This window comes from Budorcas taxicolor, chromosome 7 (assembly GCF_023091745.1).
Source record: "Budorcas taxicolor isolate Tak-1 chromosome 7, Takin1.1, whole genome shotgun sequence".
Taxonomy (NCBI): Eukaryota; Metazoa; Chordata; class Mammalia; order Artiodactyla; family Bovidae; genus Budorcas; species Budorcas taxicolor.
Window position 1 is genome coordinate 38,603,243 of NC_068916.1, and position 25,368 is coordinate 38,628,610.

General features: G+C 38.0%; 1 protein-coding gene across 1 annotated transcript in view; it reads left to right on the forward strand.

Annotated features, from left to right (window-relative positions):
• NSD1 (nuclear receptor binding SET domain protein 1) overlaps positions 1-25,368 on the forward strand; it is a 143,926-nt gene that overhangs the window by 91,622 nt on the left and 26,936 nt on the right. The window contains exons 9-14 of the mRNA XM_052644077.1: positions 5,714-5,789; positions 8,168-8,286; positions 9,232-9,375; positions 12,305-12,428; positions 18,376-18,576; positions 20,297-20,476. Coding sequence (XP_052500037.1) covers positions 5,714-5,789; positions 8,168-8,286; positions 9,232-9,375; positions 12,305-12,428; positions 18,376-18,576; positions 20,297-20,476 — 844 coding nt within the window. The remainder of the gene's footprint in view (positions 1-5,713; positions 5,790-8,167; positions 8,287-9,231; positions 9,376-12,304; positions 12,429-18,375; positions 18,577-20,296; positions 20,477-25,368) is intronic.

Consider the following 25,368-nt stretch of genomic DNA (forward strand, 5'->3'; position numbering starts at 1 on the left):
CTGTTACTTAAAAAATAGTGTTAATTTGTTTTATAATAACTGTAAATGCAGTGTTAAAATTGTATTTTAAAATAGTTAATCTGTGTAACCTTGCTCTGTCCAATGTAGGTTTCTAATATGAAATTTAAGAGGATAAAAAGCATGATTTAGTTGGAACTTCCTTGGCTGTCTAGTGGTTAAAAGAGTCCTCACTTCCACTCCAGGGGGCAGAAAACACATGGTTTACTTGATGTGTGTGTGTGCTCACTTGCTCAGTTTTGTCCTTCTCTTTGTGACCCCATGGACTATAGCCTGCCAGGCTCTTCTGTCCATCGGGTTTCCCAGGCAAGAATATTGAAGTGGGTTACCATTTTCTCTGCCAGGGGATCTTCTGACCCAAGGATCAAACTAGTGTTCTCTTGCATTTCCAGGTGGATTCTTTTTACCACTGCTCCACCTTGGATGCCAATTTAGTTGATACACTTAATTTTAATAGACGAATGTGTCCCAGAACTCTTGAGATTTAATTTACACCAATAAAATGCACAGATCTTAATTGTTTGATGTCAGTTGATAGACAGTTGTGTATACCATGTAATAAGTACCAGCCAAACTAAGTATGCTATATAAATCCACTACCCCCAGAAGTTTTCTTGTGTCCCCTTTCATTAATTATCCATTCTCATCTCTTCCAGAGGCAAAACTTTCTAACTTCTGTTACCATGGATTAGTTTTGCTTGTTCTTTCTTTTTTTTAAGTTTTGGTTGTGCTGGGTTGTCATTGCTGCAGGTGGGCTTTCTCTGGTTGCGGTGTGCAGGCATCTTGTGATGGCTTTTCTTGTGGCAGAATATGGGCTCTCGAATGCATGGACTTCCATAGTTGCAGATTGCAGCCTCAATAGTTGTTGCAAATGGGCCTCTTGGCCTATGGAATCTTTCTGGAGCAGAGATTGAATTTGTGTCCCCTATATTAGCAGGCAGATTCTTAACCACCAGACCATCAGGGAAATCCAGTTTTGCTTGTTCTTAAATGTCATATATTTTGTTTTGTTTTTGTTAGCTGGCTTCTTTTATTCAAGACACTTATTTGAGATCCATCCACAAAGTTGCTATTTCAGTAGTTCACTTCCTTTTATTGCTGAGTAGTAGTTCAAGTAGTTTGCTTGTCTTTTTTCCTGTTGAGGCACATTTGTGTTTTCATTTTGGGTCTGTTAATTACAAGGCTGGTATGAATATACCCAGAGTCTTTTTGTGTACACATATTTTCATTTTTCTTGGTTTTGTAAATACTTAGGGTTGGGAATGCTGACTCATAAATGTTTTCCTTTTAAAGAAAATGCCAAACACGTCTCCAAAGTGCTTGTACAACTTCACATTCTCAGCAGTTCTAGTTGCTCCACATCTTTAATAGCATTTTGTTTACTGGTCTTTTTAAAATTTAGCCATTGTAGTGGATATGAAATGATACCTAATTATGGTTTTAATTTGTATTCTCTAGCGACTAATGATTTTGAGCCCCTTGTTATGTGCTTACTGACCATTCCTATGGTCAAACAACTATTCAAGCGCACATATTTTTGGTTGGGCTGTTCAGCTTTTTTATAGTTGCCTTTTTAGGAGTACTTTTTGTATTTGGAATATGAGTCTGTTGTCAGGTATATATACTGTAAATATTTTTTCCCAGTCTGATGGTTGCCTGTTCATTTTTTTTTTTTTTTTGCCTGTTCATTTTTAAGTTGTATCTTTCATGAAAAGGAATTTTTGAAGTTTTTTTTATGATTTATATTTTATGTTTATTTCAAGAAATCTTTGCTTACCACATTGACACAAAGATGTACTTGTTGTGATTTCTTTAGAGATTTTATGATTTTGAATTTATGTGTAGATATTCTTTTTTTTAAAAAATGATTAATGACTTTATTTGATAAATTTCTGTGAAGAGTGAAGAATAAGAGATAATACTTGCATTAGTTGGGCTGCCCTGACAAAGCAACACAGGCCAGGCAGCTCACACAACATTAATTTTTGTACAACTCTGGCGGCCAGAGTCTGGGATCAAGGTTTCAGCAGAATTCCTTTCTTCTAAGGCCTCTCTCCGTGGCTTGTAGACGTCCGTCTTCCTCCCCATGGCATCACGGGGCTTCCCCTTCGTGTGTCTGTGTTCTAAGCTCTTCCTATGAGGACACTAGTCCTTTCCTGCTCAGTAGAGCAGCAAGGGTAAGAACAGTGAGAAATGAAGAAGGAGAGTCTGGGGGAGTGAAGTCCATTGTCACCGTAGGGGCCAAGGCTGCCCCTCACGTAGGTTATTGGAACCAGCACCCAGGCACCCAGAGAGCTGGGAGGAGGGGGCCTGGAGCAACTCATTTCCTGTCACCATGTCCCCCACAGGTCCCTGCTGGGCAGCATCCACTTCCTGCTCCTGGTCTTCCTGAAGGTACCCCTGCTCCTGGGCATGATTGGTACTGTCCTCTGGGTCAGCAGGTCTCTGAGGAGATCTGGGGGGAAGCCCCAGGAAAATTGGTAGCCCCCATTCTCTTCAGTGTCTTGTCCAGAGAGAAAGACTGATAAAAGTTGGAGGTTCCATTGCGGTAGGACTTTCAGGCTTATCCAGTTCCAAGGAAGGCAGAGCGGGTGCCATCAGTGATCAAAATGGGAACACAGTCTTTTTTTCTTTTTCCCTTTTTTTTAGTTTTATTTATTTATTTATTTACTTTACAATATTGCATTGGTTTTGCCATACATTGACATGAATCCGCTGGGACATGGTCTTTTTCAAATTCTTCTACCTGAGTTGAGCATGTCCTGCTCTGAGAGGCTAAGACAGTCATCTTCTTCTGATGTCATACACTCATTCCTTCACTCACTCATACTCATACACATGGTCTCAGGGGAAGGTTCGGGGATTCATCTCTATAGTTTGAATAAGAATGAAGGGGATGCTGGAACCTCCATTGACCAGCAACATGATGCCTGGAGGAAGAGTCCTTATCTGGGTCAGTGGTCACTTTAACTCAGACCCCAGGGTCTGCTTTGATTCTCTCAGCCTCACAGCAGTCAGTGTCTGCATTGTTTTGCCTGAGCTCCCGCAGGTGCATTGAGAAGCTGGAGCTAGTGTGTTGGATGGAAACTATGCAGGTTATAGAATGAAACGATGCCATTTGCAGCAGCTGCTTGGACCTAGAGATGATGGTACTAAGTGAACCAAACAAGAGAGACAATATCATATGATATCACTTACATGTGGAATCTAAAAAAATGATGCAAATGAACATGTAAAAAACAAACAGACGCAGAGACAAAGAAAATAAACTTATAGTTACCAAAGGGGAAAGGAGGGGGAGGGATAAATTAGGAGTTTGCGATTAACATATACACACTACCATATAAAAAATAGACAACCAACAAGGACCTACTGTATAGCACAGGGAACTCAACTCAATATTTTGTATTACTAATAACCTATAAGAGAAAAGATTCTGAAAAAAGTTATGTGTTGTATACAACTGAATCACTGCTATACACCTGAAATTAATACAACATTGTTAATCAACTATACTTCAATTAAAAAATTAATTTAAAAACAAGTTTGAAAACACCAAAATAAAAAAAGAATATGCAGATGATAACCTGTTGAATGAGGAGGTACAAGCCACTCACACGGGGTCTTAGCATCCAGAAATCCCACTTGGGAAGTGAAGCCCATGAGGTCATTTTGTTTGAAGTTGTTGCTGTTGTTTAGTCCCTGAGTCATGTCCAGTTCTTTGCAACACCATGAACTGTAGCCCACCAGGCTCGTCTCTCCTTGGGATTTCCCAGGCAAGAATACTGGAGTGGGTTGCCATTTCTTTCTCCAGGGTAGATCTTCATTTTTTGAGATGGAGTTTTGAAGTGCATATCCAGTTGTTTTAGTACCATTAGTTAAAAATCTCTATTGCTATCCAATTCTCTTACATATTTTTGGTTTCTTTAAGCATTAAATATAATTAATGTCCCTGTCACTGTTGCATTTTTAGTTTTTTGGTAGGGAGATGGGAATCAGATTTGGTGCTAGAACAAGTGAAAACGAGAATTGTTGGTGATGGCTAGACCCAGACTCTGGAGAAAAGTTGCCTCTAAGTCAATTCTCCTGTCTGACCTAGTCAACTTCACAGTTAAATTCCTGGCCACTCCAAACTGTATTTTGAAACCATCAGGTTGAAACCATGATTCAGCTCAATCTTGAGACTTTGTCATGGGTTAACAGGCAGGCCACATCTTTCCTATAAATGGATCAGTCGGTGGCTTCAGAGAAAGAGGTAGTCTGTTGCGGTACTGGTACTTTAAGAGTGCACTGACTTCATACATATACACACCAGGCTACACATAAAATAAATTAATGGAATCTTCCATGTACCCTCCAAGGCACTTACAGAGTTCTGTGGTCTTTTTTATTACAAGCAGAGCAGATGGATTTTTATTCACATAGTGTGATTTGTTTGTATGTACCTTGTTATTTCTATTTTAACTTAACAAAGTTGTTGATATCAGACATTAGAATATTTTCTGTATTGTTCTCTGACTATAGTTTTGGGAACATTCTGATTTTGTTTGTCCCATAACTTTTGGGTTAGTGTTAAACAATGAAGTATGAATTAGTTATCAAAGTAATATAAATGGTAGTTTTCTTTATATTATGTAATCTATTTTGTGTGTTTCTCTACTGGTGTTTTGTTCCTTTTAACTAGATACCTAACATTAGCTCTTTGATTTTATTTGACTTTATAAGACTGATCTACACTGAACATTAGGAAAGTTACATTCTTATAGTTTATTAATGTATATAAGAAGCATTCAGAAATTCACAGCTGCATTTTATGTTGTTTTGACCTCAAACTCTGGGAACTTCATAGCAAGAATAGTATCTGTTAAATTTGCTTTTGTGGCCACTAAATTTTTACAGTCATGATGAAGAATATTATTCTTGTAGGAGAAGACATTTTCTTGGAATAGAACTAATTGATACAGGCATTAGTAGTAGGGGAATAAAATGTGTAGTAAATTATTCTTGATGTTTAAGGTTGGCTTTTTTTTGGCCATGGTGCATGGCTTGTGGAATCCTATTGATACTTCCCCAACCAGGGACCCTTGGCAGTGAAAGCGTGGAGTCCCAACTGCTAGACTGCCAGGGAATTCACAATATTTTAAGTGTTTTGTTTTTAGTTTCCATGTTGTTTTAATTTATATTTCTTAATGGATAGCAACTTGAATTAGAAATACTTTCTATGATACAAACTTTCTATGTTTAGATTTCACCAAGTAAATAAGTCTCTGTAAAATCCAGTGGCCGTAAGTATAATATTAGGAAGGTAGATTTTAAATACAGGGTGGCATGGAATAGAATTGAGCTGGTGGGTATATGACCACATACTTTTTCACTCCTACTTCAATGAGAACAGTGTTCTGTATATGCTCTATACACTGGAAATCTCTTGAGTACGCCAGTGTCCTGTTTGTGTGCACGCCTCCTGCCCGCCCAATGCCTGTCTGCCCCATGTGGTGGTCTTGAGTTTTAGAGGATTAAAATAATCTGATGCTTTCCGTCACAAAGTTTCTTTATTGTTGTACTGTTCCTTTAATTGTCCAAAATAGCTAAGATTCTATATCTATGTCAATAGGCAGTCCAACTTTTGGCATATAATGTAAAGGATTTAATTTCTACTCCTGTGTAAAACACGATGCATCTTACTTATTTACAGTGTTATGAAGCTGGTCACTTGGAGAATGACATTAATGAATCGTGTGTTGCACCTCGTTCTAAAGAGTTTGGTGGAGGTGAGTATCTTGAGATTTAAAAAATGGATTACAGAAATAACTGTGAAGTCGGCTAAGTGAGAACAGTGAGATTGCAAGTTCTAAGACTTGTTTGCTCAATATGTGCTTCAAATAACACTAGGAAATTGTATTGATTCATTTCCATCTTTATGCTGAAATTAGTTAAATGTTATTAGAATTATATTAGCATTAAGGAAATGTTAAGAATAGCAGAGAAAAATCAGTTCCTATTCTTATTAGATAATTCTCTATACTGCATCATTCATTACTTTCTTGGCTTTGATTCAGTTTTTATTTCTGTGGAATAGAAATAGAGAATTTGAGTTAAGGGGAAATTGCAAATCATCTTAAGTCTTTCATGGTCTTGTATTCTTTTATCACACCTGTGACCTTGGTCAGAGAAGAGTTTAAACATTTGAGCCTAGTCTATTATAGTTGCATCCTAAGGCCTTGGGAATCTTCTGGATTAAATTTAAATCTGTTTCCTGGAACTTGTGCTTGGTCACCTTGTTTCTGCCCACAGGAAGAATTGACAGCGCTTCGTTTAATAACAGATGAAATAAAACAGTTACAGTATCTACCACGTTCTTTGCTTAAGGACTGTTACCTTTAATCAGTCTAAAGCATTTCAAGAATTGGGATATTATCTATATTATCTCTATTTGTAGAAGAAACATGAAGATGAAAGAGGCTGGCAGAGTTGGGATGTTCAAATCTGACCAAATTTATTGCCACACTACTGTCTCGTTACCCACTCTGTGTTTTCTTTTTTCTCCATTCGAATTCTTTCTACCCCTTTGATCATGTTGTCTGCCAGTGCCATGTACTAATGTGTCATTCCTGAAATATTAGCCTATATTTGAGCACGGTGCATCAGATATGGTCTATCAGCAAAAGGTATTATGGGGAGATTGTATTTTTTGTGGTCTTCAGTGTACACTTCTGTAAATGTGATCTGTGATTATTAAGTTTTTCAGCAAGTAAGTTTAGCGGTATATTAACTTATTTTAACCCTGTATGCAGTTATATAGTTATATAGGGTGGTAAATTTGTTTGTTTGATTTAAATAACAAAAAGTACTTTCAAAATGCCATCAGCTCTTCCTGTATACACTTGTACTTCAGCTTTTTGTAAAACCTACTGCCTGTACATAATCTTTTGTAAGTTTCATCTAAGTGTTTTAATTTGTGAGAAATTTGAACCTTTATTCTGCCACCATATTGACTCTTCATCTAAGTGTTTTAATTTGTGAGAAATTTGAACCTTTATTCTGCCACCATATTGACTCTTCCTTTTTACTCTTAGTAAAGACAGCTGCTTTGTCAGCTGCTTTGATAGCAGAGCTTCTCCGTCTCGATCAGGCAGTTCAAGAAGAGAACCCTAAAGCAGTCTTCCAAAGTCCAGCCTTCATGTTGATATCTAGCCTAAATATCCCGGAACATTTTACAAAATACCTCTTTAGAGTCCTCCTAATGCTTCTATAACAGAAAGTGGAACTGTGTAGAATATAAATTGAAGGAGAATCTAGACCATCTTCTCAATATGTCAGACTAGGCATTTATTTTATACTGTTGGATGTTCAAGATTATAATACCGCTGCATGAATATATCTGTTTGGCTGATAGATGTATTGATTGGGGTAGGGAGGTGTTCGTCTCTCCTCCTGTAAGCCAGATCTTATGTATTTCAATTTTTTATGTAAATCCTTAAGTCAGAGAGTGATATACTTTATTGTCTTAATTGGAGGCCTGGTTTTAGTTATCTTTACCTGACTACTAAATGCATTTCCTCCCTATCTGAACGATATTAAAGTCCTTTCTGGAACTAGAAAATCTTTCATATCAATCACATAAAATGAAATTGCTTGAATAATCTATACATTTACTGTTTAATCTGTATGAAACAGAACATATATATATACCCATACATACGTACTTCCCTGGTACCTCAGATGCTAAAGCATCTGCCTACAATGTGGGAGACCCGGGTTCGATCCCTGGGTCAGGAAGATCCTCTGGAGAAGGAAATGGCAACCCACTCCAGTACTCTTGCCAGGAAAATCCAATGGATGGGGAACCTGGTAGGCTACAGTCCATGGGGTTGCAAAGAGTCTGACATGACTGAGTGACTTCACTTCATACATACATATATATGTATGTGTATAGCCATTTCCCCAACTACATATATACTAATGGGTAAGTCTCTTTTTTTTTTTTTATGTTCCCCTGTTTTCCTCATCTACAAAGTCAGAGAGTTAAAATTAAGGTTGTTTTCACTCTTGACATTCCATAATTCTAGGAAGTACCTTTAGTCGAGGTTAGAAGTTCTTAGACATGTACATTATCAGCCATCAGGTAACACCTGTTGTCCTGTCCTAGGCACTGCCAAGCTGTTTGATAGACCAAGGAAGCGAAAACGACAGAGGCATGCTACAGCCAAGGTGCATTGTAAAAAAGTGAGAAATGACATCTCATCAAAAGAAACTCCAAACTCTGAGGTATTACTCAGTTCCTCATCTTTTGACCTTCCATAGTGAAGCTTCTTTTCACAATAGAGTCCACACCCCTCTTTCCCTTGAGTTTACCTGAAAATAGTATTTTATTGAAACTGCTAGTAGTGACAAGGAATACTGGAGAAAAGGAGAATCTGATTCTAGTAGAAGTAAGTCAAAATACATATAGTACCTGTGGGCATGACCTTTTTAAAAGATCACACCTCATGCTCTAAATGTCAGATGAAATACATAATTTGTTTCATCATGAAGTAAAATTGTTCTAAAACCAGAGAGCACCAATACCAAGAAAATACATGATCCAAATGAACTTGGATATTGCCCTTTAAACATTGAGACTGCTACAGTTAAGGGAAAAACTCATTTGCTTATATATTGAAACCACCAACTACTTAATTTAGAGTAATGTTTGTAACCGGTGACTTTTAGGAAACAGAAGTTTAAAGCCATTTCATTACAGAGCATCACTGAAGTCATTGATGCTATCCCTCACTTTCCAATTCAGGTTAAGAGAGAATTAGAACAAGTCAGGTCAGCATCATACATTATGGTGCAGAGCATTTCTTTCCAGAACAATATGAATAGAATGCCCAAGGGGGGCATTATTTAGGAAATACTGATCTTGGAAGGACAAATAAGTAATCAAATAAACTTAAGAATGTTTTCTCTCCCTTAGTGAAACCTTAAAATGGAACAGCTCAAAAAGTTCCAGTGGAACAGCCTCAGAGCAGTTAGTGGCAGGGCATGAGGCGCCCACTACCCGCCCAATCACAGCAGGGTTAGAACTAACATTGCATGCAGTCCGCCCGCGTGATTGGCTGAACATCTGTAAGTGCTTAATGGATAGACAAATAGCAGCCCAGAGGGAGGGGGTCAGATGGCGGAGACATCAATAATACAGATGTGGGATGTTATTTTTTTCTCTGCAAGGGAGAACTGATGACACACAGGACAGCTGCAAGCCCCAAGGACACTATTGAGGAGGGTGTAGAAAACGACCATGGAATGCCTGCATCTAAAAAACTGCAGGGGGAGCGAGGAGGTGGAGCCGCACTCAAGGAGAATGTCTGTCAGGTAGAGAATGTTTGCCGACTTGCATTTTGATTGCATGCTTATCTTTTAAGAGAAATCGTTGTCTCCCATCTCTTGATGACTTAGTCATGGTTAGAATAAAAATTTTCTGCGATGATTCTGTTGGAATTACTTGTCTTCCTTAAGGCTTTAACTCTGCTCTCTCCCCACAAAAGGAGAAATGAAATAGTGTTGTCCCTGGGTAGATAACCTAAAGTTAAATCTGAGATGGCAGAGAATCTGTGGTTGCTCAGCCAGAGGTAATTTTGCTGCACCTCTCATGGTGTAAGAATCTTTGGGTTTCTAGGGAATTTTTCAAGGAGAATTTTCACTCCGAGATTTTCTTGGTCTGTTTTGTTTTGTTTGCTTAAGTAGTTATTACTACTTTAGTGAACCTACTGTTTGTATTTTTCTGTCTATTTAATAAGCATACAGCGTTTTTATTATATGTTGTGTCTTTACATTCACTTTTTGAATTCTGCATCATTTAGGTATCATAACAATCTCATATAAGATTTTATTATCATCATTTTTGTTGTTCAGTTGCCACGCCATCTCCAACTATTTCCAACCCCATGAACTGTAGCATACAGGCTGCAGTATCCTTCACTGTCTCCCAGAGTTCGCTCAGATTCATGTCCATTGAATCAGTGATGCCATCCAACCATCTCTTCCTCTGCCGCCCTCTTCTCTTTTTGCCTTCAGTCTTCCCCAGCATCAGAATCTTTTCCAGTGAGTCAGCTCTTCACATCAAATGGTCAAAGTATTGGAGCTTCAGCATCAGTACTTCAGTGAATATTCAGGATAGATTTTTTTTAGGATTGAGTCCTTGCAGTCCAAGGGACTCTGAAGAGTCTTCTCTGGCACCATAATTCAAAAGCATCAATTCTTTAGCCCTCAGCCTTCTTCATGGTCCAGCTATCACATCTGTACATGACTACTGGAAAGACCATAGCTTTGACTATATGGACCTTTGTTGGCAAAGTGATGTCTTTGCTTTTTAATACACTGTATAAGGAAATCGAGGCACCAGGTGTTAAATGACTTGCTTGTAGTCACTTTGTGGAGCCAGGATTCAAACCGAGGCAATCTGGGTTTTGAGCCTTAACTGCTATGTTGTCTTGCTTTTCTGTGAAATGTGACCCTATAATGTCAAATGCCTTTATCTTACTTGGGAATAGAGTCAATTAAATGGATGCTTTGGTTATATTCTGTTTTCACAGTCTTAATTTATCCTTGTAAATACATTAAAACTTACATATAGAAAGTTGAAAATATTAGTGTCTTTTTCCCTCATTGAAACTTCTAAAAAATAAAATTACTCCAGGTATAAAATATTATTATTATGGCCAATATAATTTCAACTCAGTTTGTCTCTTGTTGATGATATTCAGTCCTGCTTGTAGTGTTAGTCCTCAGAGACTTAAGCCCATCCAAACTGTCATATAATATAAGGTGTCATAACCCTGTGGTCCTGGTTTGTTTGGATCAGTCTTTGTTTCAGTCTGCTGTGCTTGTATACTTTCTTTATTGACAGCACTTTCTTTCATGTTCTGGTGTCCCAGTTGGAAAGATGAATTACATGGTCATCCCAATTAAAGGATTAGTCTGTAATATCTGGTTAATTTGAAAAATTTATTCTTGAGTACATAGTATACTTGAAGTTTTCCTGTTTGAGTGATGAAGGTGGATTTGTATGAATAGTAGATGATGGGAGGGCCAAACGTGATTCTGGCTCAGGATCTTTTGCAGTCCCCCTCTTAATTCCTGGCTGCCTCTGGCCCTTTATTCCCAAAGCTTTTCTCCTTGCTTGCTTATTTAAACTTTATGTTAGGTGGCCAACATCTGTTTTGTTTCTTTAGGTTCTTGAAAGTATTAGACTTGCCTAGCCATCTTTCCCCTTTTCTTGTCTTACAAAATAAGTATAAGACTTTTTTCATTTTTAGCATTTTTCTGCTGATATTACTATAGGGAAACAAGTAGAAAATCACTATGGGGGAAAATATTTAGAGGTGTAACAAATATTGGGAATTTCCATTATTTTCATAACTCTTTAAATGTTTTCAAAGCAACAAAGTCAGATTTTTATTTCCTAAGATTCTGTTATCATTCACACCCTGTTTTAGATGAGCTTAATTTAGAAAGGTGATCTCTCTCATATGGTTCTTGATGTATCTCAAGGGTTGTTCAGATGTCAACCAGAGAGCCCTTCTGGACTGTTGTGACCCCAATCCAACTGGGCAGTATTTCTTGCTTAAATGATTGCAGTAGCCTCTTTGATTATCTCTGCTTCCCCTCTTCAGTTCATTTTTCATGTAGTCATAGGGACCTGTGCTTAGATAAATACCTAACTTCAACCTTCCCTTGGTATAGCTCTCATTATAATGACACACCTTTGTAATTATAATAAAATCTGAAACTGTGCAATAATCTATAAGGCCACACAGCCTGGCTCTTGTTTGTGTTTTTCTCATTTCTACCACTTCTAACTTTTGTTTGCCTTTGTCCAGTGATGTTGACTTTGTGATTCATAGCGTGCAATGGTTTTTCCTATCTCTGGGCTTTCTGTACTTTCTGCCATCTTGGTCCCTTCATATCATATGGCTGACTTGTCATTTAGAGCCCAGTCTAAGAGGCCAATCCTAACCACTCAGTCCAAATTTTCTATTTGAATTCTACTCAGATACTTATTTTCTGATATTTTTGTCTATCCATTTACTTGTATCTTCATATCCTTAGAATGTAAGAATGATGGGAGCCAGGACCTTGTTATTCCTGGCATAAAGGAGGTAATTAAATAGTAGCTGAATGAATGGTGGCATTTTTTGTTTCTGCCAGAGCTGCTTCTTAATTTTTGCTTTAATGAAGACTTTCTGCTTGGGATTTTTAAAACCTTTCTCTATAGAAAGATCTGTTTTCTTTTTCCTAACAGAACTGTGAGAAACTGGGTGAGCTGCTATTATGTGAGGCTCAGTGCTGTGGGGCTTTCCACTTGGAGTGCCTTGGATTAACTGAAATGCCCAGAGGAAAGTTTATCTGCAATGAATGTCGCACAGGTAAAGTAGATAGGTCTTCTTCCAAGGAAGTTTTGAGCTTTAAGTTTTGTAGGAAAAAATTGTTTATTAGAGACACTTTTTTGTGGTAATACTTAACTAATTCCTACAGACACAGAGATAGGTGCTGTGTGGTCTTTGCCCTCCAAAGAACTCAAAGTGGATAATGAATGTATAGCATAATGTCATGCAAAAAGTGTTGTGAACATTAAAGTGCTGTGTGAACGAAGATGCACTAGTGCCAGAGAAGAAGGTATCTTAGTTTGGCCTTAAGAGAGAAGTAGAAATTGGTCTGTGGAGGAGAAGGATGGAAGGTCCAGTAAAGAAAGTGTAAACTATTTGGGAAATAGATAGCATAGTTCAGTATGTTTGGAGTTCTAGGTATTTTAGGGAGGACGCGAGGCATAGGTAGTGATGAGGAGGACTTCTGGGTTACTGATGATATTTTATGTTTCTTGATCTGACTGGTAAGAAATGTATTCACTTCATGATTATTTGTGAAAGTAAACAATTTTATTAATGTATAATTAACAAAGTGCACAAATGGTTTAACAAAAAAATGAGAAAGAGCTGTTTTGTGAGAGTTAAAAGATATATATGTATATCGGGTCAGTAACTAGGAGTGGTCAGATGAGACCTCATGGCTGTGCTAAAGAGATTGGTCTTTTTTCAGCATTATGAGATGTCATAGTATGAAAATAGTAAGAAAATAGGGCTGACAATAAAGATCTTATACGTCATTAAAACTGCAGGTGTGTACGATGCTGTGCAAATAGAAAGCATCTGTCGTATTGAGAAGAGGGCTAATAACAGTGCCTGGGGATACCCACTTAAATGTAGGTACTGAGGGGCTAGTCAACAAAGAATAGCCGTAGAGAGGCAGACGTGTCAGATAGACCAAGGAGCTTCTAGAGTGAAAAGGAGATCTGCTTTTGGAAGCAAGAGAGAGTGCCTTACTGAACCAGACTGAAAGATGAATGAATGGGTAGCAGTGTACACTATGTGTTACAGAAACTTAACTTCACTGGGAAAAAGAGCTGAAGGTAGGATGTTTTAGGGTCAGGAGGAAGAACATCTTTAGTAGAATGAAGGTTGAGAATTGTTTAGGGAAATAAATTTCCATAATAAGAGGGGAAATTATTGATGGAGTACAGTCAGAGAGAGATGAAAAGATTAAAGAGGAATGTACCATGTAATTATGAGGAAGACAGACATTTCCCTTGACATGGTGAGAGTGGTGGGGGAGGTTGAAAGAGTGTAGGCTTAGACTAGCCCTTGTGGAAAATAAGAGACAGAATTAACTTGGTGTCTGTAAGTAGATGGCTATGTCAGATTGAGTTGTTTCATCTTTCTGCTACCACTTTCAGCAGTATAGAAACAAAAATTGGAAGACAAGATAGTTGTGGGGTAATTTTGCCTTCTGCATAGTTGGGCTTTTGATCAGTTTGCACCATTAGAAAGACCTTTTTTTTTATTATTTTGTTTTAACTTTCCGTTTATATTGGAGTATAGTTGACTAACAATGTTATGTTGACTAAGAATGTTGTGTTGTACAACACAGTGATTCACTTGTATCTATTTTTTAAAAATTCTTTTCCCATTTAGATTGTTACATAATGATGAGCAGGGCTCCCTATACTATACAGTAGGTCCTTGTTGGTTATGTATTTCAGATATTGCACTCTATACATGTCTATCTCAAACTGTCTAATTATCCCTACCCTGCTGGTAACCATAAGTTTTTTTCTCTTAAGTCTAAGAGTCTGTTTTGTAAATAAATTCACTTGTATTGTTTTTTGAAGATTCTGTGTATAAACACTGTCATACTGTATTTGTTTGTCTCTGTCTTCGTTAGTTTACTCAGGATGACACTCTCTAGGTCCATCCATGTTGCTGCAAATGGCAGTGTTTCGTTCTTTTTTTAACAGTTGAGTAATATTCCACTTTTTATAGGTACCGCATCTTCTTTATCTGTTTGTCTATAGACATTTAGGTTGATTCCATATCTTGACTTGTAACAGTGCTGCAGTGAACGCTGGGGTTCCTGTATCCTTTTGAACCTTGTTTTTCTCTGGATAATGCCCAGGAATGGGATTGCAGGATCATATGCTAGCTAAAAGTCATCTTTATTGAAGTTTAATTTGCCTACTATAAAATGTGCTTCTTTTAAATACATGTTTTGATAGGTTTGATACAATGTATACACCCGTGCAACCATGACGACAGTGAAGATTCAGAACATTACCATGATGCCAGAAAGTTTCCTTGTGATCAGATCCAGTCAGTCTTTTTGTACCTCACTCCTTCACCCCCATCATCAATTTCAGGTTAAACAGTGATCTGCTTTCTGTTCATAACACATTAGATTTACCTTTTTTTAGAGTTTGTGTCCAGCTCACCATAATGAGACTCATCTGTGTTGATGTATGTGTCAGTAATTCATTCTTCCTTAAAATAGTGTTATTGAGGTTTAATTGGTATATAGTAAACTACACAAAGTGTACATTTTGATAAGTTCTTTGTGTGTGTGTGTGTACACACCTTTGAAACCATCCCTCTGAATAGTTATCTTGAGAGTCAACAACATTGTTGTAAGTATTGAGAATTCATTCCTTTTTATTGCCAGTGGTAGTCCATTGTTTGGATATAGCAGTTTGTTTATCCACTCATCTATTGATGTACCTTTTGATAGTTCTCAGGTCCGGCTATTTTAAACAAAGCACTGTGTATCCTTTGAATGGATGCATTTTGTTGTTTATTTATCTAAGAGCAGAATGGTGGTTTATATGGTCAGCTTTACTTTTTTTTTTTTTGGTCAGCTTTACTTTTTAAGAAACATTCAGTCCTTGTACCATTTTGCTTCACATCAGCAATGGTTTTAATTCTGCCATATCTTCGTCAACACTTGGTAGTGTCAATCTTTTTTATTTAGCCATTTGATGATGAGTAGTGGTATTTCATTGTGGTTTTAATGTGCATTTCATGATGGATGATATTGCACATCTTTTTATGTGCTTAGTTTTCTGTCTTGAGGAAGAAAGAGTGCTCAAAGCTTTTTAAAAATTGGGTTTGGTTTTTTCTTTAATGTTGAGGTTAGTTTATCAAGTTTTTGTTTTAATTGACTGATTAAATCTTTTTTCTTTTTTTGGTTAAGAAATCTTGCTAAACACAGTGTTGAAAAGATTTTGTTCTGAAAAGTTTTATGATTTTAGGTTTCACATTTAGGTCTATAGTCTATGTTGAATTCAGTTTTTTATGTATTATGTGATGTAAGAGAGTTGTTTTATTTATTTATTTATCTATTATTGTCTGCGCTGGATCTTCGTTGCTGCGTGGAGGCTTTGTCTGGTTGGTGCGAATGGGCGTCTGGGTGTGGTGCGTGGGCTTCTCCTTGCCATGATTCCTCTTATTGTAGAGCTCGGACTCTAGGGCTTGTGGGCTTCAGCAGTTGCAGCTCTCCGGCTCTAGAGCACGGGCTTAGCTGGCCTGCATTATGTGGAATCTTATGGACCAGGGATCGAATCCATGCCTCTTGCATTGGCAGGCAGATTCTTAACCACTGGACCATAGGGAAATCCAAGGTTATTATTTTTGAATGCAGAAAATTTTACCCTAGTTTTAGTAAAGGTGAATAGAGTAAGCATAAAGGAGTCATTTCTTATTTGGCTCACCCTGTTTTCCTGTAGTAGGATAAACACACCATAACTTAGGTTACTCCTCTTCAATATTGGCTGCCAGTTATTCAACATCAGGCAAGTAGAAAGCTTCTTTTCAAATACTTATTTAGATTTTTTCATAAAATCATTATTAGTTGGGTAATATCACTATAAAGATCTTAAGTACGTAATTTTAACATGTTTCTATTTCCAGCAAGTGCCACAAGCAGGCTTCAAGTTCAAGTCTGTCTTGCCTCTCAAACCTGGGCTGTTTCCTTTATATCATACTGCTTCTCAGAGAGAGGTAGATTTTTTTTTTCTGTCTAAATGTTTCATTACAGAATTCCTCACACATATACAGAAGTAGAGAGAAAACTATAAAAGATAAAAGTAAAAAGATTGAATGTACTCATCACTTAGCTTCAGTAATTACAACTTTTGGCCTCATTTTACTCAAAATATATTATACTAGCATATTTTTTTTTAACTTAAATAATATCCAGTATAAATGGTAACTCCTGTGTGTCTTCAGCTACTCAGTCCCACTTTCAGATTTTCCCACTTTGTCTTTGAATATATTGTTCTATAGTGTTTTGAATCGAGATCCAAATAAAGTCCCTGTATTTTATTTTTTAATAAAAAAAATTCATCTCTTGAATTTCTCTTAGTCTACAACAGTACCATTCCCCTCACCCGATTTTTTTTTTTTTTTCACAAGAGAAGTATATGTTTTACTTAGTCCAGTATATTAAAAATGTATCTGCATATAATTAACACATTATTGACTGGGGGGATTTTTGCAGAAGGTAATGCCCATGGTGTTACATTGGCTCCAGTCAATAATGTGTTAATATGAAAATGACTGAAATTTTTTCCATTCTTTTTTATTTGCCAGGTCTTAAAGCTCCAGTGTGTATTGACACTGACTACACATCTCAGTTTGGGCTAGTCCCATTTTCAGTGCTTAGCATGCACCTGTGCTAAACCATACCTTACCTGTCACCCCTACATGATAAACCTTATAGCTGGATCCAAATAACTGCACATATTTGAGGGGCCCCTCACCCACTGTTTTAGTATTCTTTATTTCTTGGAACAGTGATCATTTGTCTGCTGAGTTTTCCATATTCTAAATTTGGTTGATATATCCTTGATGTTTCCTTTTAATTTGTTTATCTATCCTCCATATTTCCCAGAAACTTGTAGTTAGATCTGGATTAGATCAGGTCAGCTTTCTTTTGGCAAGAGTACTTTGTGGGGGGTGTATACTTCCTATTACATCACATCAGCAAGCATGTATTAAAATTCCTACTTAATACTAACACTAAGATTGTTCAGTGGGTTCATGTTGTCATCCTGACCAGTCTTATAATGTTCTTTACAGTGATATTATGATTTTAAATAAATACATATGTGATCTTTGTCCAGTTTCTGGTACAGAGGTCCTGAAACACTTGAAATTTCCTAAGTGATGAGAGCTATAAAGATGTTTTCCTTTTTTTTTTTTTAATGTTAATGAGATGACTTTTGGATCTCCCTAAAGGATGGGAGCTGATTGCCAGGAGAGCCAATCATATGATTAAAGGGATTCATCTCCCCCTGACCTTTTTGGAGGGGAGAGTGCTAGAGGTTGGATTAGTCCTCAGTTGCCTGTGAGCTAATCAATCATGCCTAAGTAATGTGGCCTCCATTGAACCTCAAAAGCTTGGGGTTTGGAGAGCTTCAGGGTTGGTGAACACATAGAGATTAGGGGAATGTGACATGCTTAGAGAGAGCCTGGAAGCTCTGAGCCCTTTCCCCATACTTTATTCTGTGTATTTCTTTTATCTAGCTGTTCCTGAATTATATCCTTTTTTAGAAAACTGATGATCTAGTAAGTAAAATGATTCTCTGAGTTCTATGAGCCACTAGAGCAAGATAATCGAACCCAGCATTTGATTTATAGCCAGTTGGTCAGAAGTACAGATGCAACCTTGTCTTAAAACTGGTATCTGAAAGAGTGGATGTGGAGGACAGTGTTACAGGACTGAACCCTTACTTAACCTGTGGAATCTGATATTACCTCCAAGTTGATAGTGTCAAAATTGAGTTGAACTGTAGGATACCAGCTGGTGTCCGAGTTGCTTTGTGGTGTGGGCAACTTCCCACCCCCATCCCATGCTGGAATTTATGGTGTGGCAACCTTCCATCCCCACCTCATGCTGGAATTTCATGCTCACTAACTCTCCACCTAATGGGTTAACACTTAGTGAATCCTCGTGTTTTATATTAATTTGTTTTTTTCTGTTTCCCAGGAATACATACCTGTTTCGTATGCAAGCAGAGTGGGGAAGATGTGAAAAGGTGCCTTCTGCCCTTATGTGGAAAGTTTTACCATGAAGAATGCGTCCAGAAGTACCCACCCACCGTGATGCAAAACAAGGGCTTCCGATGTTCCCTCCACATATGTACTACCTGTCACGCTGCCAATCCAGCCAGTGTTTCTGCGTCTAAAGGTATGTGTTTCTTATGTGGGCCAATCTAATTACAGAACCTCAGCTTCACTGGCAGTGGATGTTTCCAGATGGAATCTATTATCTATCTTCATGGCGTCTAGCTTTTGTTAGCGTACCAGCATTTACCGTGAGAGGTCAGAGACTAATAGACAAGTCTAGCAGCCACCACATTTTTACGTGTGCTTTACGGAGCTCTGGCATTATGTAGCAGCTTTAAACTATTTATATGTTCATGGCTGTGCTGGGTCTCTGTTGGCTTTGCACAGAACCTCTAGGCATTTCAGTGCGCAGGCTTCCCATTGCGGTGGCTTCTCTTGTTGCAGAGCCCAGGCTCCAGGTGCATGGGTGTCAGCAGTTGTGGCACATGGGCTCAGTGCTTGCAGCTCACATCTGCCAGAGTGCGGCCTTAGTAGTTGTGGAACGTGGGCTTAGTTGTTCCCTGCCATTTAGAATCTTCCCAGAACTAGGGATCAAATCTTTCCCTTGCATTGGCAGGTGAATTTTTATCCACTCCGCCACCAGGGAAGCCCAGTAAATATTGGAAACTCAAGTGACATTTAGTTTGTAAAGGTGTTCTGCTGGATATCTTACGTTTTTTGACTGCACCATGCAGCTTGTGGGATCTTAGTTTCCCAACCAGGGATTGAACGTGTGCCCTGGGGAGTGAACGTGCAGTGTCCTAACCACTGGACTGGTAGGGAATTCCCTCTGGTGGGTATCCTCCTCCATCAGAACAAAATGTCTTCTTCTCCTGTGGGCCCTGTATCTGTGGCTACCAGATGTGATATCATTTGGACATGATATAGGGAAGAATTTGTTTTGTGCTGATTGGTTTTATTTTTGAAAATGGAAATTCCTATCCTGAAAATTTTTTCGTCTGTCATAGTTAGGCTGAGAGCTGAGCTTTCCAAACTGTATGTGGGCACAGGTAAACTCAAGTTTCTAGATTCTTTCTGCTTAGTAATAGTGGGTCTCTTACTGATTTCACTGAAAGTCAAATACAGTGTCTCTACTATTAAATCCTTATTTGGCCAAAGAGCCTCCCTTCTCCCTATGGGGACTGAGCAGGAAACATGCAGCAGTGTTGGCTATTCTTTTAAGCAGAGTGGCAGTACCTTCTGTAAGATGATTAACATCATTTCCTGGCCCTGTAGATACGGTAATGTTCTTGACCAAAATTGCAATTTAACCATCAGCTACTTTGCCCTTTTCAGTTGCTATTGCAGGTTGCATTCAGGTGGCCTGATAATGGTTTTTAGTTGGTAAAGTATGTTAGAAGATATATCTCAAGTGGGTTTGAGGTAGAGAGGTTCATTCATCTAAAATAATCACAGAGTAAAAGTCAACGCAAGCAGCCATTAATGTTTCTACCATCTGGTCTTTTAGTCTGACCGTATACACACATACCACCACCGTTTAGTCTGCAGCTGATTCCAGTTTCCAAAGAGTCAGGACAGTGGTTTGAGTAGGGCTTATCCTTGCTGAGGCAGGCTTGCTTACTGTTGTGGTGTCTTTGACAACTCAAGGCTGTTTATTGTATGGTTTCCATCTCAACTTTTTCATAGAGAATTGGGTATTTAAGATCTCTTGACCTAGTAGTGCTTCCATTTATTTATGTCATTTTCCCAGTGCTAGCAAATAGACTTGAATAACATTGCTTTTATACTTAATCTCTTTTTCTTTTGTCTCTCCCTGGTTTTTTGGCTTCTTGTATTTTTAGGTCGACTGATGCGCTGTGTCCGCTGCCCAGTGGCATACCATGCCAATGACTTTTGCCTGGCTGCTGGGTCAAAGATCCTTGCATCCAATAGCATCATCTGCCCTAATCACTTTACCCCGAGGCGTGGCTGCCGAAATCACGAGCATGTTAATGTTAGCTGGTGTTTTGTGTGCTCTGAAGGTAAGACCTAACTTGTTGATGTATGGATAGTGTAAAGAGAGATTAATTTAGCAGTGTTAAGTAGCAACAAATATATAGTTTTCTTCACATTGCCACTAGAAACCGTATTGGGAAGTGATGTCCTGAATTACTGATAACAGTACAGTGGTTTTGTTCCCTAATAGGGAGAGGTTTTATTTTTATTATTTTGAATAATGATTTAATTTTAACAAAATGATAAACAGTTGAAACAATTAAAAAGATTAAGAGAAAAGGAACAAAGTCATTCTTGGAAAATTTGAGATATGGTCAAATGAAGAAATTTAGGGGATATAACGTACAATATGGTGACTATAGTTAATGATACTATATTTTTGAAAGTTGCTGGGAAGTCAGATCTTAAATTCACACCCACTGCTTAAAATTGTAACTATTTGAAGTGTTTTTTATTTTTGGCTGTGCTGGGTCTTTGTTGCTACATGCTGCGCTCTCCTGTGGTGCATGGGCCTCTCATTATAGTGGCTTCTCTTGTTGTGGAGCACAGGTTTAGTAGTTGCAGCGTGCAGACTCTAGAGCACACAGGTTTCAATAGTTGCGGCACATGGGGCTCAGTTGGCCCACAACATGTGGAATCTTCCTGAACCAGGGATCAAGCCTGTGTCCCTGGTGCTGGCAAGTGGATTCTTAACCCCACACCACCAAGGAAGTCCGTGAGGTATTGAATGTGTTACCTAATATTATTGTGGTAATCTTTTCACAGTATATATACATATCAAGTACATATATGTTGTTCACTTTAAATGTACACAATATTATATGTTAATTGTATCTCAGTAAAGGTGGAGGCGAGTAAAAAATAAATTGGAAGTAAAAAAATAAAATAAGAAATTTTAAAAACCCTAAATAGCCCCAAGCCCTATATCAGAAAAAAAACATTGCTTAATATTAAGTCATAATACTTCAGACAGAGGTGCATATAAGTAGGTAGAAGGGGCAGATGTTTGTATAGAAATAGCTCTAGAAGATGGTGTTACATAATTGTGTGTGGTTTTTTTAAAAATCAATTTTATATTTAAAAGGGAATAAATAAGGGTTCGCACAGAGTCGAACACAACTGAAGCAACTTAGCAGCAGCAAATAAGGGGAAAGTAAAAGAATTTATGAACTTCTGTTAAATATTTCTTCACTATAACATATATTGCTACTGCTAACTGCTAAGTCGCTTCAGTCGTGTCCGACTCCGTGCGACCCCATAGACGGCAGCTCACCAGGCTCCCCCGTCCCTGGGATTTTCCAGGCAAGAACACTGGAGTGGGTTGCCATTTCCTTCTCCAGGGCATGAAAGTGAAAAGTGAAAGTGAAGTCGCACAGTTCATGCCTGACCCTCAGCGACCCCATGGACTGCAGCCTACCAGGCTCCTCCGTCCATGGGATTTTCCAGGCAAGAGTACTGGAATGGGGTGCCATTGCCTTCTCCGATAACATATATTAGTTTCTATAAAGTTTTCTATGACGGAAAAATAAGTTTTCTGTCTTTATCTGTATCTCCCCCACAACCTCTGCTTAAAACATACTTTCCTCATTTTCAGCAGAATCAATATTATCCTGCTTAAAAACACAGCCTGATTTTTGCTAGTTATGTTAAGTGGAATATTTAGTACTCCACCAGTCTGTTTTCTGTGGTGCTTATAGTTCTGAATTCCTTATTTCAATTTTTCTCTTAGTTGGCCAGACTTCTGAGAAGCACCCAGGAGGCCTGCATTTCTCTGCTTGAGACTGTTCAACTTTTATCTCTGTTCTAGAAGCACACATTGGGTTACTATAAGATTGTTGGCCACTTGTTCTTTTTCTAAAACTTTTATGGATATTACTCTACTATCTTTTAGTGTTGAGGGTGGTACCGATATCCTTTTATCTAGTTTTTTTATTTCCTTCTCAAATTGACTAAAATTTGTTGGTTTGTAAAAGCATCTGCCTGCAATGTGGGAGACCTGGGTTCAATCCCTGGGTCAGGAAGATCCCCTGGAGGAGGAAATGGCAACCCACTCCAGTATTCCTGCCTGGAGAATCCCATGGACGGAGGAGCCTGGTGGGCTACAGTCCACGGGGTCGCAAAGAGTCGGACACGACTGAGCAACTTCACTCATTCACTCAATTTGAGGGAAACAATTTTCTTGACTTTTGTATTTTTTAAGATCTACTTTCTGGTGATACAATTGCATGAAAATTTGACTGGTTGTGAACATTCTGAGGGACTAATTTTTAAGAGTCAGCATTTGTATTTGAATTAGCATCCCTTTTGAAAAGTTTGGATATACTAAAGAGTGCTAAAGACAAAAAAAGTGTTATGACTGCTTTATGTGATTGAAAATGGTCAATCAGGACTTTGTTGTTGTTGCTCTTAAGATTTATGTAACATGACTAGGGTTTGCATCAGAACATCCTTAAACTATGGTACTAATATAGAATAAATAAAACAATATTAAATGCCATCATTTGGGTAGAAATGGAATTTTTATGTAGTTATGGATATTTTACTGCACAAAGGATTGTGCTGGATTTGGTTTTAGACATGTTAGCTTTGTGATTGTCTTATATAAAATTTTATGGTATCATACTTTATTTTTGGCTTTTTAATATCTGTTCCTTACAAAATGGTTAACACTGCTGCCTGTTTATACCACTTATCTTTTTGATTAGAAGAAAATTAAAGATAATTTTGGTATGTAATAGCATTTAAATATAACACTATATCATCCTGCTCTTGAATGAAAATAGACATCTGTCTGAGAGGCTGAAATGCAGGCTCCGAAACTTTCCCATGTTTCATGAAAATGGGGAGATAAAACAGCTTTAGCACTAGACTGTTTTTAATTACATAAGTAGTATGAGATGGTTTCAAAAGTAATGTGGTTTCTGTGTGATGGCAGTCTTAAGTTGTGGCATCTAATGAGTACCCAAGAAAACTTAGTAGCTGTAGCAGTGGCTCTGAAAATGTGAGCCATGAATCCTTGGGAAGTGGAGAGGACCCAGAGACACGTTCAGAAGCCTTCATGATATCATAGCTCTTTTCATAATAATTCCTAGATGTTACTTGCCTTTTTTACTTGTTGATATTTGCACTGGTGGTATATAGTAGTGAGTAAAACTACCAGCACCTTAGCACAAATCAAGGTGGTGGTTCTAAACTATACAAGTAAAAGCAGTAACTGTTCTGTGTCATTTACCCACTTGCAGTAAAAACATAGAAATTTCATGTAACAGTATCCTTGATTTTATTTATTTAGTTTTTTAAAATATTTATTTATTTGGCTGTGCTGGGTCTTAGTTGCAGCATGTGGGCTCTTTAGTTGCTGCATGCAGGATCTAGTTCGCTGAACAGGGATCGAACCCAGGCCCCTTGCATTGGGACACAGAGGTTTAACCATTGGACCACCAGGGAAGTCCCACAATATCTTTGATTTTAAAAAGTAAGTAAAAATTATTAAATCTCAACTCGAACGTAGATGTGGTTTTAGGTAGACATAAAGCAGTTCTGTTGCATACTGATCATGATCTAAAGTGAAGCATTCATGTAATAAGTTGCAATCTGAACTAGCTGCCTTGTTTGTGGAACACCATTTTTAGTCTTAAAAATTACCGAAAAACTGTGGCTCTTCATTCCTGGATATTTGTGAGATATTTTCTTGGAATGGATAAAAATGAGCATGTCAATTCAAGGGAAAACAACTGACAAAATGTTGCCAGTGATAAAATTTGAGTTCTTTAGTGGAAATTAGAACTTTGGAAAACCTATACCTACTGACTCTGAGCTTAATGACTTCCTAGTATTTACTGATGAGATCATGGTGGCACTAATAAATGTGACATTTTAGTAGTATGTAATGAAACAGGTCAGTATATGGAAGGTCTGGGACTTCCCTGGTGGTCTGCTGGCCCCATGCTCTCAGTGCAGGGGCCCCAAATTCAATCCCTGTTGAGAGAACGAGGTCCCACATGCCATAACTGAGAGTTTACATGCCACAGTGAAGATTGACGATCCAGTGTGCCACAACTAAGACTGTGTGCAGCCAATAAATAAATAGAAATAAGTATTAAAAATATTTGGAAGATCTACCAGACTCAGCAAACTAATATTTTCCATAGGACCAATGCATGATGTTAAAAACCAGGCATATGTAAAGGATCCATTCAAAGTGCAAGACAGATCAATGAATTTTAATGTAATAGTACTGAAAGTTTATTAATAGTGTTTCACAGTTGACACCGACTGAGGTTTACCCTGTGAGGTTTTAGTGTATAGTATCAAAGGAGAATTACAGTACTCCTTTTTCCAACTGTTCATCTGTGAGAGACCAGATTTTCTTCACCAGACCACATTTTGCAACAAATTCAAGTAAAAAAATATTTGCAAAAGTATGATGACCATTGATCAAAATCATCAAAAGGTCTGCAGATAATAAATGCTGAAGAGAATGTGGAGAAAAGGGAACTCTTCTATGCTATTGGTGGAAATGTAAATTGGTGTATGGAGAACAGTATAGAATGTTTACTCAGTTGTGTCTGACTCTTTCTTACCCCATGGACTGTAACCCACCAGGCTCCTCTGTCCATGGACTTCTGCAGGCAAGAATACTGGAATGGGTTGCCATTTCTTTTTCCAGGGGATATTCCTGACCCAGTGATCAAACCTGGGTCTCCTAGCATTGCAGGCAGAGTCTTTACCTTCTGAGGCACGTTCCTTATGAAACGAAAAATAGAGTTAATCATATGATCCAGCAGTGCCACTCCTGGGCATATGTCCAAAATAGGATGAAAACTCTAATTGGAAAAGATACATGCACCCCAATATTCATAGCAGCACTATTCACAATCACCAAGTTATCCATAAAAGTGTTACTTAACGTTAACAT